Source organism: Pristis pectinata, chromosome 9, assembly GCF_009764475.1.
Source record: "Pristis pectinata isolate sPriPec2 chromosome 9, sPriPec2.1.pri, whole genome shotgun sequence".
Taxonomy (NCBI): Eukaryota; Metazoa; Chordata; class Chondrichthyes; order Rhinopristiformes; family Pristidae; genus Pristis; species Pristis pectinata.
Genome location: NC_067413.1, coordinates 10,209,766 through 10,225,984, shown reverse-complemented (window position 1 = coordinate 10,225,984; position 16,219 = coordinate 10,209,766). Strand labels below are relative to the sequence as shown.

The 16,219-nt window shown below is 42.9% G+C and overlaps 2 protein-coding genes across 2 annotated transcripts in view; one reads left to right on the top strand and one right to left on the bottom strand.

The window, feature by feature from the left end:
- Positions 1-16,219, bottom strand: part of LOC127574209 (melanocortin receptor 5-like) — a 286,745-nt gene that overhangs the window by 97,514 nt on the left and 173,012 nt on the right. The gene's annotated exons all lie outside the window — the stretch shown is intronic.
- Positions 7,731-16,219, top strand: part of LOC127574211 (leucine-rich glioma-inactivated protein 1-like) — a 33,135-nt gene continuing 24,646 nt past the window's right edge. The window contains exons 1-2 of the mRNA XM_052023010.1: positions 7,731-8,352; positions 8,657-8,728. Coding sequence (XP_051878970.1) covers positions 8,168-8,352; positions 8,657-8,728 — 257 coding nt within the window. The 5' untranslated portion in view covers positions 7,731-8,167. The remainder of the gene's footprint in view (positions 8,353-8,656; positions 8,729-16,219) is intronic.

Genomic DNA, 16,219 nt, shown 5'->3' with positions numbered 1-16,219 from the left:
GGCATCAACATTAACTTCTCTAACTTCTGGTAACCACTCCCCTCAGCCCCCCCTCCCCCTTTGTTTTCCCTTATTCCTCTGGCCCCATTACCCCTTCTCTTTCCCCTTCCCCACCTCATGACCTGCTCATTACCCACACCTTCCTCTCTCTGGTTCCCCACCTCCTTCCCTTTATTCCATGCTCCACGGTCCTCTTCTATCAGATTCCATCTTCTTCAGCCCTTTGCCTCTTCCACATTTCACCTCCCAGCTTCTCACATCTTTCCCACTTCCCCCCCTAACTAACTTCCCCCTCACCTGGATTCACCTAACACCTGCCAGCTCGTGCTCCTCCCCCTACCCCTACCCTTTTATTCTAGCTTCTGCCCTCTTTCTTTCCAGTCCTGCTGAAGGGCCTCGACCCGAAACGTCGACTGTTCATTTCCCTCCATGGATGCTGCCTGACCTGCTGAGTTCCTCCAGCATTTTGTGTGTGTTGTTCCAGACTTCCAGCATCTGCAGGACCTCTTGTGTCTCCATTTATTGCCCATCCCTTCTTGAATCATAGCAGGTTGGTGCAATGTGTGGCCCGCTGGATCATTTCAGAGGCACCATCCTTAAATGGTCTGGGAAGGTGGAAGCGTGCAGCTTTAGACCACTCATGGCGTTTGTGTCTTTGTATATTTTCATGGAATTTGGCTACCACTGGAGATGCTAGCTTTTATTGCATATCCCTCACTGAATGTGAACTAAGTTATTTTGGGGGAGGAGAAGGGTGTGTTCAGTGAAGAATCAACCACACTGCAGTAGGCCTAATATCATACCTTGCCCAGAGTGAGTAAGGGTAGTTGATTTCTTCCCTAAAGTGCATTAGTGGACTGGATAATCTGATAATGCTATGACTTGTGTGGGCAACCATGTCAATGACTATTGAAGGGTCCAAGAGGATGAATAAAGGTAATACATTCTGATCACAATCACAGACTATGTTGTGTTTCTGGTTGAGGCTCCATATGATACTGTGACACACAGCACAATCTAATTGAACAGATTCAAACAGTGAGGTGTGTGAAAAATTGGGATAGAGTTGGAAGGCATTGAAGGAATTTGGGGAGGAAAGCCATTTGGAGGTGCAGTAGTACTTTGCATAGACAAGTTTTGGACCAGAGAGATTCATTACAGACATGCATGTGTTTATGTGAGCGACTTGTTCTAGATCTCCCTTCTAGACTTCCTGGATATTTGTTGCAATGCAATTGAATTAGATCCATAAATTTGGGATCATCTAAATTTCTACTTCCATGCGCTAACTTGCACCAGCTCCCATGCTTGCTGAGTTACAGTGGCTCCTAGTTAGGCTAAAATTTTGATCGTTGAATTTTCATTCTTTTTATGGCCTTACTCTCCATTTCTCAGTAATCTCTCCAGACTCACAACCTTCCATAGTGTCTATGAGTCCTCTTTGTTGTCATTTGCTCATCCTCAATTTACATAATCTATTCCTTCAACTGCCAAAGATCTTAATAGTATTATTGTTATTTAAAATCTTGTGGATCATCCCTTTTAATTTATAAACAAATAGTGCAACTCCCATTTGAGCAATGGTTGTGATTGGTGGACCATCTAATACAAGGTTATATACTATAGTCCTTGCTAATGATAAAAAAATGAGCATTGTATAAGTGGAATATCCTTAGATAGTTTTGCAGAAGCTATTTTTCATGTTGGAAATTAAAGAAGAATTACCCAGTTTAAATTCTACAACTACTTGTTAAGCAGGCTTAATTGGTTATTTGAGATTATCTAAATTGAACTGAACAGTGTTTCTGTCCATTTAGACTTAATTCCAGGTGGCCCAGCAAGAAACAAACTTTATTTATAAAAGATAATTACAAATATTTAATGAATATTATCTGCACTGTCATTTTACAGTACATGAACATCATCGAAAAAGGTAAGGTTAAAAATTTGGCATGTGAGTTTTAACTAGATTACTGAACAAATCTTAAGTGATTTACTCACTGGTTGTTGGTTTAATTAGTTTGAATTCAGCTGAGCTGTGTGGTATTAGGAACTTTACATTAGAAATGTAATGGCTTTAGATATTTGTGCCAGAGAGATCCATTTGCATTAGATTTAAGCTTCCTTACCATCTACGTGCGTTTGATGAAAATTGGATTGAATTCTTGCAAGAAAAATATTTAGAGTGAAATGTTTCCAATCTGAAAATTTAGGTCATTTTAACATTTGCAATCTTAATGAGATATGAAGAGCATGCTGGTGGTCTAAAATCCTGGAGGATGTTTGGCAGGGTGTTACACGGAAGGTGACCTATTGCTCCTACATACTTGGAAGTTTTAAGATCCTAACAAGATCATAAGCTGGTATAAAACAATAAAAAGATAAACTGTAATAAATTTTCTCAAGTAAAATAAGATTTAGGATGATTTCATTTTTAGAGGTAGTTACTGTACCTCCTCACAACTGATCTTGTGCTGACAATGTATCAGATCCCCTCAGATCCCTTTTAAAACTCCTTCCTTTCATCTTAAACCTGTGGCACCTGTTTGTGATACATATAAATGACTTGGGTGAAAATGTTGATGGGTGGTTTACTAAGTTTGCAGACGACACAGAGATGGGTGGGGTTGTGGACGGTGTAGAAGGCTGTCAAAGGATACAGCAAAATATAGATATGGGCGGGGAAATGGCAGATGAAGTTTAATCTGAGCAAGTGTGAGGTGTTGCACTTTGGTAGGTCAAACGTAAGGGGAACATATACAGTTAATGGCAAAACCCTTAACAGCATTGATGTACTGAGGGATCTTGAAGTCCAAGTCCATAGCTCTTTCAAATGGCCACCCAAGTTGATAGGTTGGTAAACAAGGCGCATGGCATGCTTGCCTTCATTGGTTGGGGCATTAAGTATAAGAGTAAAGAAGTCATGTAGCGATATAAAACTTTAGTTAGGCTGCACTTGGAGTATTGTGTGCAATTCCGATCACCCCATTACAGGAATGATGTGGAGACTTTTGGAAAGGCTACAGAAAAGGTTTACCAGGATGCTGCCTGGATTAGAGGCTATGAGCTATAAGGAGAGGTTGGACAAACTTGAGTTGTTTTCTCTGGACTGTCGGAGGCTGACAGAAGACCTGATAAAAATTTATAAAATTATGAGAGGCAGAAATAGCATAGATAGTCAGAATCTTCATCCCAGTATAAAAGTGTCAAATACCAGAGAATCAGCATCAGGTTTATTATCACTGACATATAGCGTGAAATTTGTTGTTTTGCAGCAGCAGTACAGTGCAAGACATAAAAACATAAAAATTGCTATAAATTACAAAAATAAATAAATAGTGCAAAAGAGGAATAACGAGGTAGTGTTCACGGACCGTTCAGAAATCTGATGGTGGAGGGGAAGAAGCTGTTCCTAAAACATTGAGCATGGGTCTTCAGGCTCCCGTACCTCCTCCCTGATGGTAGTAACATGAAGAGGGCATGTCCCGGATGGTGAGGGTCCTTAATGATGGATGCCGCCTTCTTGAGGCACCACCTCTTGAATAAGTTCTCAAGTCTATCCCAAGGTGGGGAGGGTTGTGCCCCTGATGGAGCTGGGTCTACAGCCCTCGGTAGCCTCTTTTGATCCTGCATATTGGAGCCTCCATACCAGGCAGTGATGCTACCAGTCAGAATAAGATAAGATTTCTTTATTAGTCACATGTACATCAAAACACACAGTGAAATGCATCTTTTTGTGTAGAGTGTTCTGGGGGCAGCCCGCAAGTGTCGCCACGCTTCCGGCACCAACATAGCATGCCCACAACTTCCTAACCCATACATCTTTGGAATGTGGGAGGAAACCGGAGCACCCGGAGGAAACCCACGCAGACACGGGGAGAATGTACAAACTCCTTACAGACATGCTCTCCACCGTACATCTGTAGAACTTGCAAGAGTCTTTGGTGATATTCCAAATTTCCTCAAACTCATAATGAAGTAGAGGCGCTAGCATGTCTTCCTGATTGCATCAATGTGTTGGGCCCAAGATAGATCCTCTGAGATGTTGACACCCAGGAAAATGCATTTGAGGTGAGAAGGGGAAAGGTAAAGGGAGATATGTGGGGCAAGATTTTTACACAGACACTGGTGGGTGCCTAGTACAGGCTGCCAAGGCTAGTGGTGGAATCAGATATGATAGTGTTGTTCAAGAGGCTTTTAGATAGATACATGAATATGGAGGGATATGGACCATGTACAGGCATTGTGTTTAGCTGTTTAGCGCAGACATTATGGGCTGAAGGGCCTGTTCCTGTGCTGTACTGGCCTATTTGCAGCAGCAGTGCAGTGCAAGACATAAAAACATAAAAATTACTATGAATTACAAAAATAAATAAATAGTGCAAAAGAGGAATAACAAGGTAGTGTTCATGGACCGTTCAGAAATCTGATGGTGGAGGGGAAAAAGCTGTTCCTAAAACATTGAGCGTGGGTCTTCAGGCTCCTGTACCTCCTCCCTGATGGTGGTAATGTGAAGAGGGCATATCCCGGGTGGTGAGAGTCCTTAACATACCGCAATATGGTCCTCCTTGTCACTACATCTTAAAATGTATTCGGCATTTTCCAGTTCTAAAGAAAGGTCATATTAAGTCATCAACTCTCTCCTCATGCCTGACCTACTGAATATTTCTAGCATTTTCTGTTTCTGTGCCAGATCTCTAACTGATTATTATAATTCTTTGAACAAATGATTTGAAGCTTTGATGATAAAAATAAAAAACAGAGAAATACTCAGCAGGAGAAAGAAACAGGGCTAATGATTTGTCATCAAATTTTGCTGCTGAAGGTATGTTATCTAGAATCTTGTTGGCCTAGATTTCTGAGACAAGTAATCAACTGCTTAAGTGTGGAGATATGGCTTGGCCAATTGTCCCAACACTGACCTCTGTTGGAAATTCTGTGGTCAATTAATTTCACTGTTGCTACGCAAGAAAATTGTTTATTTCATATCAGCAATTGTCTACCTCAAAGTCAAAGGCTATTGTCAACTGCACAAGTACATGTATTGCAGAGGTGCAATGAAAAACTTACATGCAGCAGCATCACAGGTACAGGTATCTACACTGTGAGGCCTGGAAAATACATGTCAAACATTGGAAAGGAAACACTTAAGATTACAGCATATGGGATTTTAAGCTTAAATCATCTAAAAAGAATTAGCAGGCCGCAATCTGAAACCTTGGAACTAAATGGAAAGTCTCAAACTAATATTTTCCTAACCAAGTGTAGGCATCAGGGAGGTGAATGAGGTATCAGAATTGGGTGGTAGGAGAGACACAAGTATATCATCCAGGAGCATGTGGAAATGTTATGGTCAGGGAGCAGTAAATCTGCCCTCCCACCCGCCGCATTCTCACTGGCCCATTGGACTCCTCCCTAAGTGGAAGATGAGATTTAATGATCTCACAAGGGAAACAAAGACAAACATGCATTCAACATTCTGTACAATGTCCTGATGCAGGGTTTCGACCTGAAACGTCGACAATTCCTTTCCACCCACAGGTGTTGCTTGACATGCTCAGTTCCTCCAGCAGATTGTATGTTGCTTCTGTAGAAACTCCTGCATGAATGAATGAATAGCATATCCTATACTGAATCCTGCTGAAGTCCGCTGAGTCCGATTAAAATTATAAGCATCCAACTAAATTTTGTGGAAGATCAATTGAATTGTTGTTGCAAGAGAAATGTGATGTTTAAAAATGTGTTTCTAATCTGAGCATTGTTGGTTTTTCTTCAGTGCTTTGAGGTGCCTACTGTAAATTATCCACGTCTTTGTGTCCAGGAGGGCAAGCCACATTTTCTGAATGCCTAATGCCAAATAAAATATTTCACTGAGGGCTCTGTTGTGTCAAGTCAAGTCGAGCATATTGCCATGTGCACAATTACAGTGAGGTACAGGTACAATGAAAAACTTGCAGCAGCCTCACAGGCATGTAGATTTGGACAACACAGAACATAAATTATACAAGGCAGTGAAGAAAAAGGCTGTGCAAAACAAGACGTTAGTGCAAACAAAACACATAATCAGAGACAAGTCCACAGAGTGCAAGAGGTGGTTTGTAGTGTTCTGTTGCTGAGGTAGGGTTAGGGTTGTGCAGGTCAGTTCAAGAACCTGATGGTTGTAGGAAAGTAGCTGTTCCCGAACCTGGTTTTGTGGGACTTCAGGCTTCTGTACCTCCTGCCCAGTGGTAGCAGTGAGAAGTGGGCATGACCCGGATGGTGGGGATCCTTGATGATAGATGCTGCTTTCTTTAGGCAGCACCTCCTGTAGATGCTGTCGATGGTGGGGAGGGCTGTGCCCGTGATGGACTGGGTTGTGTCCGCTACTCTCTGCAGCTTCTTGTGTTCCTGTGCGTTGGAATTGCCGTACCAGACCGTGATGCAATCAGTCAGGATACTTTCAACAGTGCACCTGTAGACATTTGTTAGGGTATTTGGTGATATGCTGAACCTCCTTAAGCTTCTAAGAAAGTAGCGGCGCTCTGCACACCTTCATCAATATGTTGGGCCCAGGACGGGTCGTCCGAGAAGTTAATGGCCAGGAATTTGAAGCTGCTAATTCCAGGAGGACAGGATGCCCTTAAAGCCTCCTTGAAAATATGTAAAAGTCCTCAGTGACTCATTCATGGGAATCCCTGGTCTAAGGCTTCTCAAACAGGCAAAGACTGCTCAGGCAAAGAAGCAGCTGGGGAGACGTAAAGCACAGAGTCTCTCTATAGGGAGCACAGGGAGGCCAAGAGCAAGTAGTGGAAGGATTGCACAACAACCCAGTTATCCACCCCATCAAGATCTGGGTCTGGGGATCCCACACTGCACTTAGCAGAACCTATTGAACTGTGGTAGAAGCTGGTCATCCTTGACTCTTAAGGGCCAGCCTAAGAAATAAGATGTGACTAAGAATATAAATCATTTCACATGTCTGTTTTGTGCATGCCTTCTACCAAATGATGCATTAAATTTAGATCTGCAAGCTAAAGTACAGATTAACATTAGGACAAAATTTCTCTGTTCAAATCTATATATAGCTTTAAAGATACAGAACTGGACGCCTGCAGCTTGTAATCTTTGATGTTAATTTACTGTAAATCATTTAAATGTTCCCAAGGATGGAATGCATATCATTGCCATAAATTACATTAGAAATACTCAAAGGCTCAGCTCTCACCTGAGAGAGAAACAGAGTTAATGTTGTAGGTAAATAGGCTTTCAACGAATTATATCAGAATGCAGGTATCGAGAGAGAAGGGTTAAAGGGGATCTGAGAAATATATTTTTTACTGAGTAGTTGGTACCTGGAATGAGCTGCCAGGGGAGGTGGTGGAGGCAGGAACGATAACAACATTTAACAGGTATCTGGACAGTTACTTGAATGATCAGGGCATAGAAGGATATGGAATTAATGCAGGCAAGTGGGATTAGTATAGATAAACCTACGGTCAGCATAGACACGGTGGGCCGAAGGGTCTGTTTCTATGCTGTACCACGCTAAGACTCTATATTGTAATATTTCAGGGTGAATTAATACACTTGAATTTGTCAGCTTTATATAATGGCTTTATTTCCCCAAAGTGCTTGATAAACATAATCAATTCTTATTGAATGGGAATGTCCATCCATGGTGGAGTATGCACTTGATTGCCAATCCCAATTTTATACGATGCTCCATTTAATTTCGTTCACTCCACCTCTGCACATGCAATCGATGAGCGGTGTATCCATCCAACACACTTCCTCTATTTATTTCCCCGAGGACCAGCATGTTCCATTTCATCGCGAAGGGTCCATCCAGATATTTTGCAAATACAAAAACGTACAATGCAATTAAACAACAGACGATTCAGATTCGATAAAGGAAAAGCAGGAATTGGCAATTTAAAAAATGCAAATTAAAAAAAGACTTGCAGTTCAGTATTGCCAACTGGAACAATTTCTTGGGCTATGATGAAATGGAAGGAGACCAGGCGTTGAGGACCTTTGCAGCACCAGTGAACACAATTCAGTTGCAGTTCCACGGTGCTGTTAAGCAGGAGAGAGTTTGGCTTCAGAGGCGAGAAAGAGGTAACAGCTCGAACCAGTTCATGAGCTGGGATATTGCTTGACGCGATTGCCATCAAGTGTGCGTTGAAGAATGGGAAATGCAAGTAAAAACACAAAATGGTGTTCCTTGCTCTTGTGGATTATCTACCTATGGCTCTTAGTAGAAGCGAAGAAGGCGGTGAAATGTCCTGCAGGATGCACTTGCTCTAAGGACAATGCTTTGTGTGAAAATAGAAAATCCATTCCCCACAGTTTTCCTCCTGGTGTGGTCTCCTTGTAAGTACTGTATCTGTGGTGTGCAATGTGACTGTTATTTAACTGTAATGGGAGCGGAAACGCCTTGAAATGCTGGTTATATAATGGTGCATTAACACTGTACGGCAGGGAACGAATAAATAGATACAAGGGTCCTACCTATGTTGCATCCTTGTCACGCAGCAGCTAAAAATAGACCATCGTGAATACAGATACCTAAGTTACAAAATATTTAGATTTCATCGCCAAATGGAAATGTATACCAACGTCCACTGATTGAAGTATTCACAATTCTGGCATCTTAATGCATTTATTTTGTTTACAGATCATTTGTGAAGTCTGGATTCAGTGAAATCCCAGAAGGCAGCTTCTTACTCATGCCGTCTCTGCAGCTGCTGTAAGATTATTTCCGTGTTTATTCGCGTGGACAACCGTGTCTTTTATTATATATCTAATTTCCCTTCATATTTTGTTGTGTGGAAGCGACGGCTGTGTTTGAACATAACGTAGAACAGTACACAGAACAGGCCAAGAATATTTATTATTGCAGCGGTCATGGTTTATATTAAGACTAGCACTCAACAAGTCTGTTTTAAATTGTCATGCAATTACAGCAACGGGGAGATAATCGATGGTTATATGGAAGCTGAAACGCAGCGGGGGTAATTTACCGCGTTATTGGACCAAATTATTCAGGATTTTTAAAACAAAAATACAGTTTATTATTCTTCACACTGGGTATTGTAACAAAGGTTTGGATGTGGATGCAGCGGAGAAATAAGTTCTTTCCAATAATTTTGCGGTTTTAGGAAGGAAATCAAGCATTTAAAAAGCTGCGTACCGCATCCAAACTCGAGAGGGGAATCATATATTGTTGGCACTTCAACGCTATCGGGACTGCAATGGCATTTGACTGCAGCAAAATTTCTAATGAGGCAAGATTACATTTTGTTCTAAATTACGGCAAGAATGCTTTAAATTCTTTGCAGGGGAAGAGGAGAAAAAGCATCGTAAAAATTGAAATTGCTTTAAACGAGTCTAAGACTCGTCAGATAGCGTTATAGCAGCATTCTGCAGACTCATTTAAAAATTATCCTGCAAAGCGACCCCGGGAAACCTTCAAGCGTTACTTGGAAGCTTGAGGGGCAATACAACCCTTGTCAGTAGTCGGAGGTGGATCTTAAGGTGACCACAGATATCATAGTTTCTCAAAGGAAAATAGTTACATTTATATAGAACCGTTGGGACCTCAGTGAGTCTCAAAGTACTTAGAGTCATACAGCACAGAAACAGGCCCTTCTGCCCAACTCGTCCATGCCAACTAAGATGCCCATCTAAGCTAGTCCCATTTTCCTGCGTTTGGTCCATATCCCTCTCAACCTTTTCTATCCATTACCTGTCCAAATGTCTTTTAAATGTTGCGCATGTACTTGCCTCTGCCGCTTCCTCATTCCACATACCTTGACAAAATACTTTTTAAATGTGGCCGCTTTTGGGGGAGGAAAAGGATGTGGATCTGCTAATTTTCATGCAGAAAAGGTGCTGGGGAGTAGGTACAGAGGAGATGTCAGGGGTAAGTTTTTTTACTTGGAGAGTGGTGAGTGCATGGAACGGGCTGCCGGAAATGGTGGTGGAGGCAGATGCGGTAGGGTCTTTTAAGAGCCTGTTGGACAGGTACATGGAGCTGAGAAAAATAGAGGGCTATGGGTAAGCTTAGTAATTTCTAGGGTAGGGACATGTTCTGCACAGCTTTGTGGGCCGAATGGCCTGAATTGAGCTGTAGGTTTTCTATGTTTCTATGTAAAAGTGACACAAGTGATGAAATGACAAGTGGAAAATATGGCTCAGAGGACTTCTGAGTTCTCTCATGGGAGGAAGTTACCAGGCCTATCCAAAGCTTCCATGAAGAAGTGTACCACCTCCCAATTGTCTCCTGGGAACCTCTGGCCCATAGCTACTCCCAGTGGAGAAGGAGTGTATGGGATGGTACTGAGAACTTCAAGGCTGTGCGTCAGGAGCATACATGGGAGACCTGTATACCTGGCAGATGGAGTGTCCCACCTCACTACCCACCCACCCGTCCCGTCAGCCGCCTGTGGCAGAGTCTGCAGCTCCCACATCAACCCACTGGCGAATCCACGAAACCAGAGTGGAAGCAAGTCGTCCTTGTTCGCGACGGACTGCCAGAGGAGAAGCAGAAGACAACATTGTCAAGTCAAGTTGAATTTATTATCGAGTGCACGAGTACTGTGAGGTACGGGTACAATGAAACACTTGCAGCAGCATCACAGGCACGTAGGTACAGACAACACACAGAATACAAATTATACTAGACAGTAAAAGACTGTGCAAAAACAAGAGCTTAGTGCAAAGAAAAAGACAACATCAGAGAGAAGTCCATGGTAGTGCAAGAGGTGGTCCATAGTGTTCCATTGCTGAGGTAGGGTTAGGGTTGTGCAAGTTGGTTCAAGAACCTGATGGTTGTAGCAAAGTAGCTGCTCCTGAACCCGGTGGTGTGAGACTTCAGGCTTCTGTACATCCTGCCTGATGGTAGCAGCGAGAAGAGGGTATGAACTGATAGTGGGGATCCTTGATGATAGACGGTGCCTTCTTGAGGCAGCGCCTCCTGTAGATGCTGTCACTGGTGGGGAGGGCTGTGCCCGTGACAGACCAGGCTGTGTCCACGATGGATCAGGCTGTGTCCACTACTATCTGCAGTCTCTTGCTCTCCTGTGCATTGCAATTGTAGCAGGACATGATGCAACCAGTCAGGATACTTTCAACAGTGCATCTGTAGAAGTTTGTTAGAGTATTGGGTGACATGCTATTGATATATGCCACATTTCAGAGTTTAGATCGGCAGGGCATCAGTGAGGTCACAAGAGAGTTCATCTCCTTCTCCATCAGCCCACAGGAGCAGATGGACCTGCCAAGGGCATTTGCTGCCGTTGCAGATTTCTCCAATGTGCCAGAACTCGTAGAGACGTCCCTGACAATATCCTCCAGGCGCACCTGTCTGGGGGGGGGGGGGGGTCCTCGTAGCCTCCAGAGGTGATGTGATCCATCAGTCTCTGGAAGTCCCTCTCGGTAATCTGGGAGCAAGCTCCTGCCCTCAGCCATCACTGAAGCAAGCCACAGGGCAGGAGACACTCTCCAGTAACTGGAAGAGCGCTTGCGTGTCTGTAAGGGCTGGCTGACGACCTGTCAGCTGTGTGTGTCTAGATGCTTGGGAGCTACAGCAACAGCATGGCACTACAGGAGGCAGGCTGACGATGCCAGTTGTTAAACGGTCCTGCTGAACTCCACAACCCTTTTAGGAATTTCAGGGAGACAGGCAGGTAAACTTCAAGTCCATTCTTTACAATTAGAGAGAAGAATGAAGAGGAGCTTGGGCAAAATTGACCAAAGCTCTTTGACGTGGGGTACTTGGATGGTGGGTTGAAGGGCATGTTTTTATCAAGTTCGAGATTATTATTGCTACAGGCATACAAACACAGGGTATAGATGCCATGAAAGTTAGCTTTTTGCAGTACAGTACATTACAAGCATAAACTTAAATTAACATATTCTACATAACTTACACATGCGCAAAAATAAACAGCAAAATGAACATAATCTCTCTAGATTGAGAGAGAGAAAAAGAAATATAATCTGAGGTCATGTTAGGGTTTTCTGGGTCGACTGAAGAACCTGGTGGCAGTGGGGAAGGAGCCGTTGTTGAACCTTGAGGTGTGGGTCTTCAGGCTCCTGTACCCACTGCTCTATACCTCTAAGGTAGAGCAAAAAAATAAGTGTGGCAACCTCTGGGAAAGGATGTCTATCGTTAACATATGGTTAATATTGTCTCTGGGTCTGGTTACAGGTAGCCTGAGGAGCCAGAGAGGAATTCCTGGTGTAATCTTTTATTTCCTTTCTCTCTGACCTCTTTCAGCACAATAACCCTGGAATCTTGTATGTTCTTTACTTCACCATTGGCAACCTTACCTTAGCTGCTTCAACCAATGTTCTGGAATTTGCACTCATAACATTTCTATGTTTTCCCCCTTTAAACCATAAAATCATCTCTCGTACCAAACGTCTGATCACCTCCTTAATGTCTCCGTATGTCACACGGGGTCAAATGCTGTTTGGTGATTGCTGTTGTGAAATACTTTGCAGTGCTTTTCTGCATTACAGGCGCTGATAAAATGTAAGTTGTTGTTATTATTGGCCCTGAGGTTTTCCTTCTGATTCTCCTCCTCTCAAGGGAATACATGAACGAGGGGTGTCAGAAATTTCTTGGGAATGAACACAAGTAGGACACGTAGCCCCTTGACCCAGCTTCACCATTCAGTAAGATCGTGACTGATCTGAACTTGGCCTCAACTTCCTTTTCCTGCCTATGATCCTTGATTCCTATCTAGCTCAAAACTCTGGCCATCTCAGTCTTCAATACATTCAATGACTCCTCCTCCACAGCTCTCCACGGTGGAGAATTCCAAAGATATACAGCCTTCTGATGCAAGAAGTTCCTCCTCAGTTCGATCTCCAGTTTTAGATTTCCCATGGGAGGAAACTATTCTGTCAACTCCCCTCAGAATCTTGCATGTTCCAATAAAATCAGTTGTTAGTATCACAAATCAGCCATTAGTATCACTTCTGCTGCTAAAAAAATTCTCCCCAACTCTCCACAATTAGATCCAGGTTTCACTCTGTGGTAGGATGTGATGCTAATCATGCACACCATCAAATTAACAATTTGCAGCAGCTGTGCCGCACGTACATCTCCTATGTTCCCCGGAGACGCAAGAGACGGCAGATGCTAGAATCTGGAGCAACACACAATCTGCTGGAGGAACTCAGCAGGTCGGGCAGAATCTGTGGGAAGAAAGGAATGTGGACAATTTCTCCCCCCCCCCCCCCCCCCCCCACCCCACAGATGCTGCTTGACCTATTGAGTTCCTCCAGCAGATTCTTTGTTACTTCTGATGTTCCCCTAGTTGTACAGAGCATCAGTGATGCAGGAGTATGAATTGGCAAATAGCCACTATGAACATAGACCACTACAGCCCTTCGGCCCACAATGTTGTGCCGACATTTTATCCTGCTCTAAGATCTATCTAACCCTTCCCTCCCACATAGCCCCCTACTTTTCTATCATTCATGTGTCTATCTAAGAGTGTCTTAAATGTCCCTAATGTATCTACCCCCACAACCTCTGCCAGCAGTGCGTTCCACGCACCCACCACTCTCTGTGCAAAAAAAACACTTACCCCTGACATCCCCCTTATACCTTCCTCCAATCACCTTAAAATTATGTCCCCTCCTGTTAGCCACAAGACTGGATAGTCTGCCTCATTCCTTTAGAAAGGTTTGTGAGCAGTTTGTTCATTTAAATTCCCACCTGTTCAGGTTTTCAGCAGAGCAAAGTGCTTTAAGATTTCATTATTTGGAAAGTGTTCATAGTACATCAACCTGTACCCTTCCAGTGTGGACACAATGTATGCCAATGATAAACACAAAAGTGTTTGAATTCTTCAATATAAGTACACTGCGAAGGATTGTTACTGAACCTACTCCAGAGGATGATACTCCTTTGCCTAATTAAAGTCCTTGGGTATTTGTCCTGTGTTCAGTTGTTTTTTGATTCCTCTTTACTTCTGTAATAAGGTTTACGTTTTCGCTGTAAGGTTAGACCAGAGAAGTTGGTGCAGTTCTCCTCGGAATAAAGAATGTGCAGAGGACATTTAACAGAGATGTACAAGATCATGGTGGGTCTAGATAGGGTAGCTATAGGGAGCAGCCCTCATTCATAAGAGGGAGGGAAACAGATAAGAAATTTTGAGTCACGAGGGATTTGGGAAAAACTATTTTATTCAGAGAAAGTTTAAGCTTAAAGGTAACGTGAGGGGCAAGTTTTTTTCCGTAGATTCCTTCACTACTGCAGCAGAGTAGATGCCTGGAATGGGTTACCGGGGTTAGTAGTGGAAGCAGGCAGTTTGGTGGAGTTTAAGAGGCTTTTAGATGGACACATTAATCTGAAGGGAATGGAGGGATGCGGATGATACACAGGAGGAGGACATTTAGTATAAATTGGCATCAAAATCAGCACAACATTGTGGGCCGAATGGCCTGTCTAGTGCTGTACTGTTCTATGTTTTATGTTAATAGCCCTGATCTTGAACTTATGGCCTATTTTTAAAACAAAAGGTGGAAATCGAATTAATCAGTACATTCAGAAGCAAAGGCAGGGCTATGGACAAGTGTGGGGGAATAGAACTGACAGGATTGTTCTACTAGGAGCTGGCAAACTGTCAATGGGTAGAACAGTCTCGTCTGCCTGAACAATTCTATGATTCTACATGGAGGGGTCATTCATTGAGTCTTTCCATTTCTCTATTGGAACTGTTTTGACTCTTGTGCTCAAGGAAAGGTCTTGAATTTCTTTTGTGTCTTTCATGAAATCAGGATCTTCCAAAGTGCTTTACAGCCAGGAGACCAGAGATAAGTCTGCTGCTCTTAAGGTGGAAGTTGGGGCTTCAGTTGAGCATCTCTGGAGAGAACCTCTGATAACGTAGATTCCTTCACTACTGCAGCGGAGTAGATCTAGATTTCTAGATCTAGATCAGTCTAGAATTTTATGTTCAAGGCATTGTTCTAGTCTATGTTTGAATGGTCTAAACTAATGTTTTTTTGTTTGTACAGTTATTTACAGAAATAATATTTTCCATATGTAGAAATCTTGAAGCTGTTATTGCACTGGCACATTGAGTAGGTTGGCAGGACAAACCACAAAATATCATCCATGCTGGGAGTCTGAAATAAAAACACAAAATTCTGGGAACACAGCAGCCTGGGAATACTCAGCAACCTGATATTGCAGTTGCAAACTAGGTTAAAAAAAATTGTGTTTGGCTGGAATTTTAAATTGGATTCAAATCATGTATAAAAATTACCCTACCAAAATTGTAGGATGAACTTCAAAACATTCCAGCTGAATTGTGGACACAATTTCAGAAAAATAACACTAACTTTTAATAATTGAGGTAATTGGCAAACGTCAATACTTCTTTCTGGCAGAAAAGGAGTTTAAACTATAGGAGCGTTTTATATTTGCAGATAATGGCATTGATTTTTCTCCAGTTGAGAACCTGCTGTTGTCTTTCCTTGTCTCTCAGTTGTCATTATTCGGCAAGGGCCGGGGGCTGCACTTAGCACAAGGGTCCAGAGGGTGGGGCTGTGTTGCTCCCTTGCACTCCGATTGCCCCTCACTGTCACAATCTCTGCAGGAAGTTTAGTATGCTCAACATTTTTTAAATTTATGGTCGCAGACTCAAGCCCAAGCTCCTGTGTGTGTGTGTCTGTGTGTGTGTGAGAGAGAGAGAGAGATGGTGTGTCTGTGTTTGTGTGTATGGGGGAGAGAGGCGTGTGTCTGCATTTGTGTGAGAGGGAGGGATAAAGACTGTGTGTGTGTCTCGGAGAGAGAGAGAGTCAGTATGCGAGGGAGTGCCACTCAGCACTGTTGACATTTGGCCAACATATCTGGCAGAGGCCTAATTTAGCAGAATCCATAGTTTCTGCAAAAAAAAATGTAATTTATTTCAGGCCATATCTATAAAACGTGAACGGGCAGCAATTGTAATGAACAGACTGCTGTTGGATCTGCTTGCTGGAATGAAGCAGGGTCACCCCTGGTCTTCCCTATGATGTCTGTGCACTGATTCATCTTCCAACGCCACTGACTCCCTAATGTCGGCTGTGCTGTGTGAGGAGATGGCCAGGAAGTGGTGGGTCTTTTTTTTTTGAGGGAAATACAGCTGTCTTTGACTTTTTGCTTTTTTTAATGGCTTGGTCTACTGGCCATTCCAAGTAGGCATTATTCACATCTGTATGATGAATCCTTGTGTGT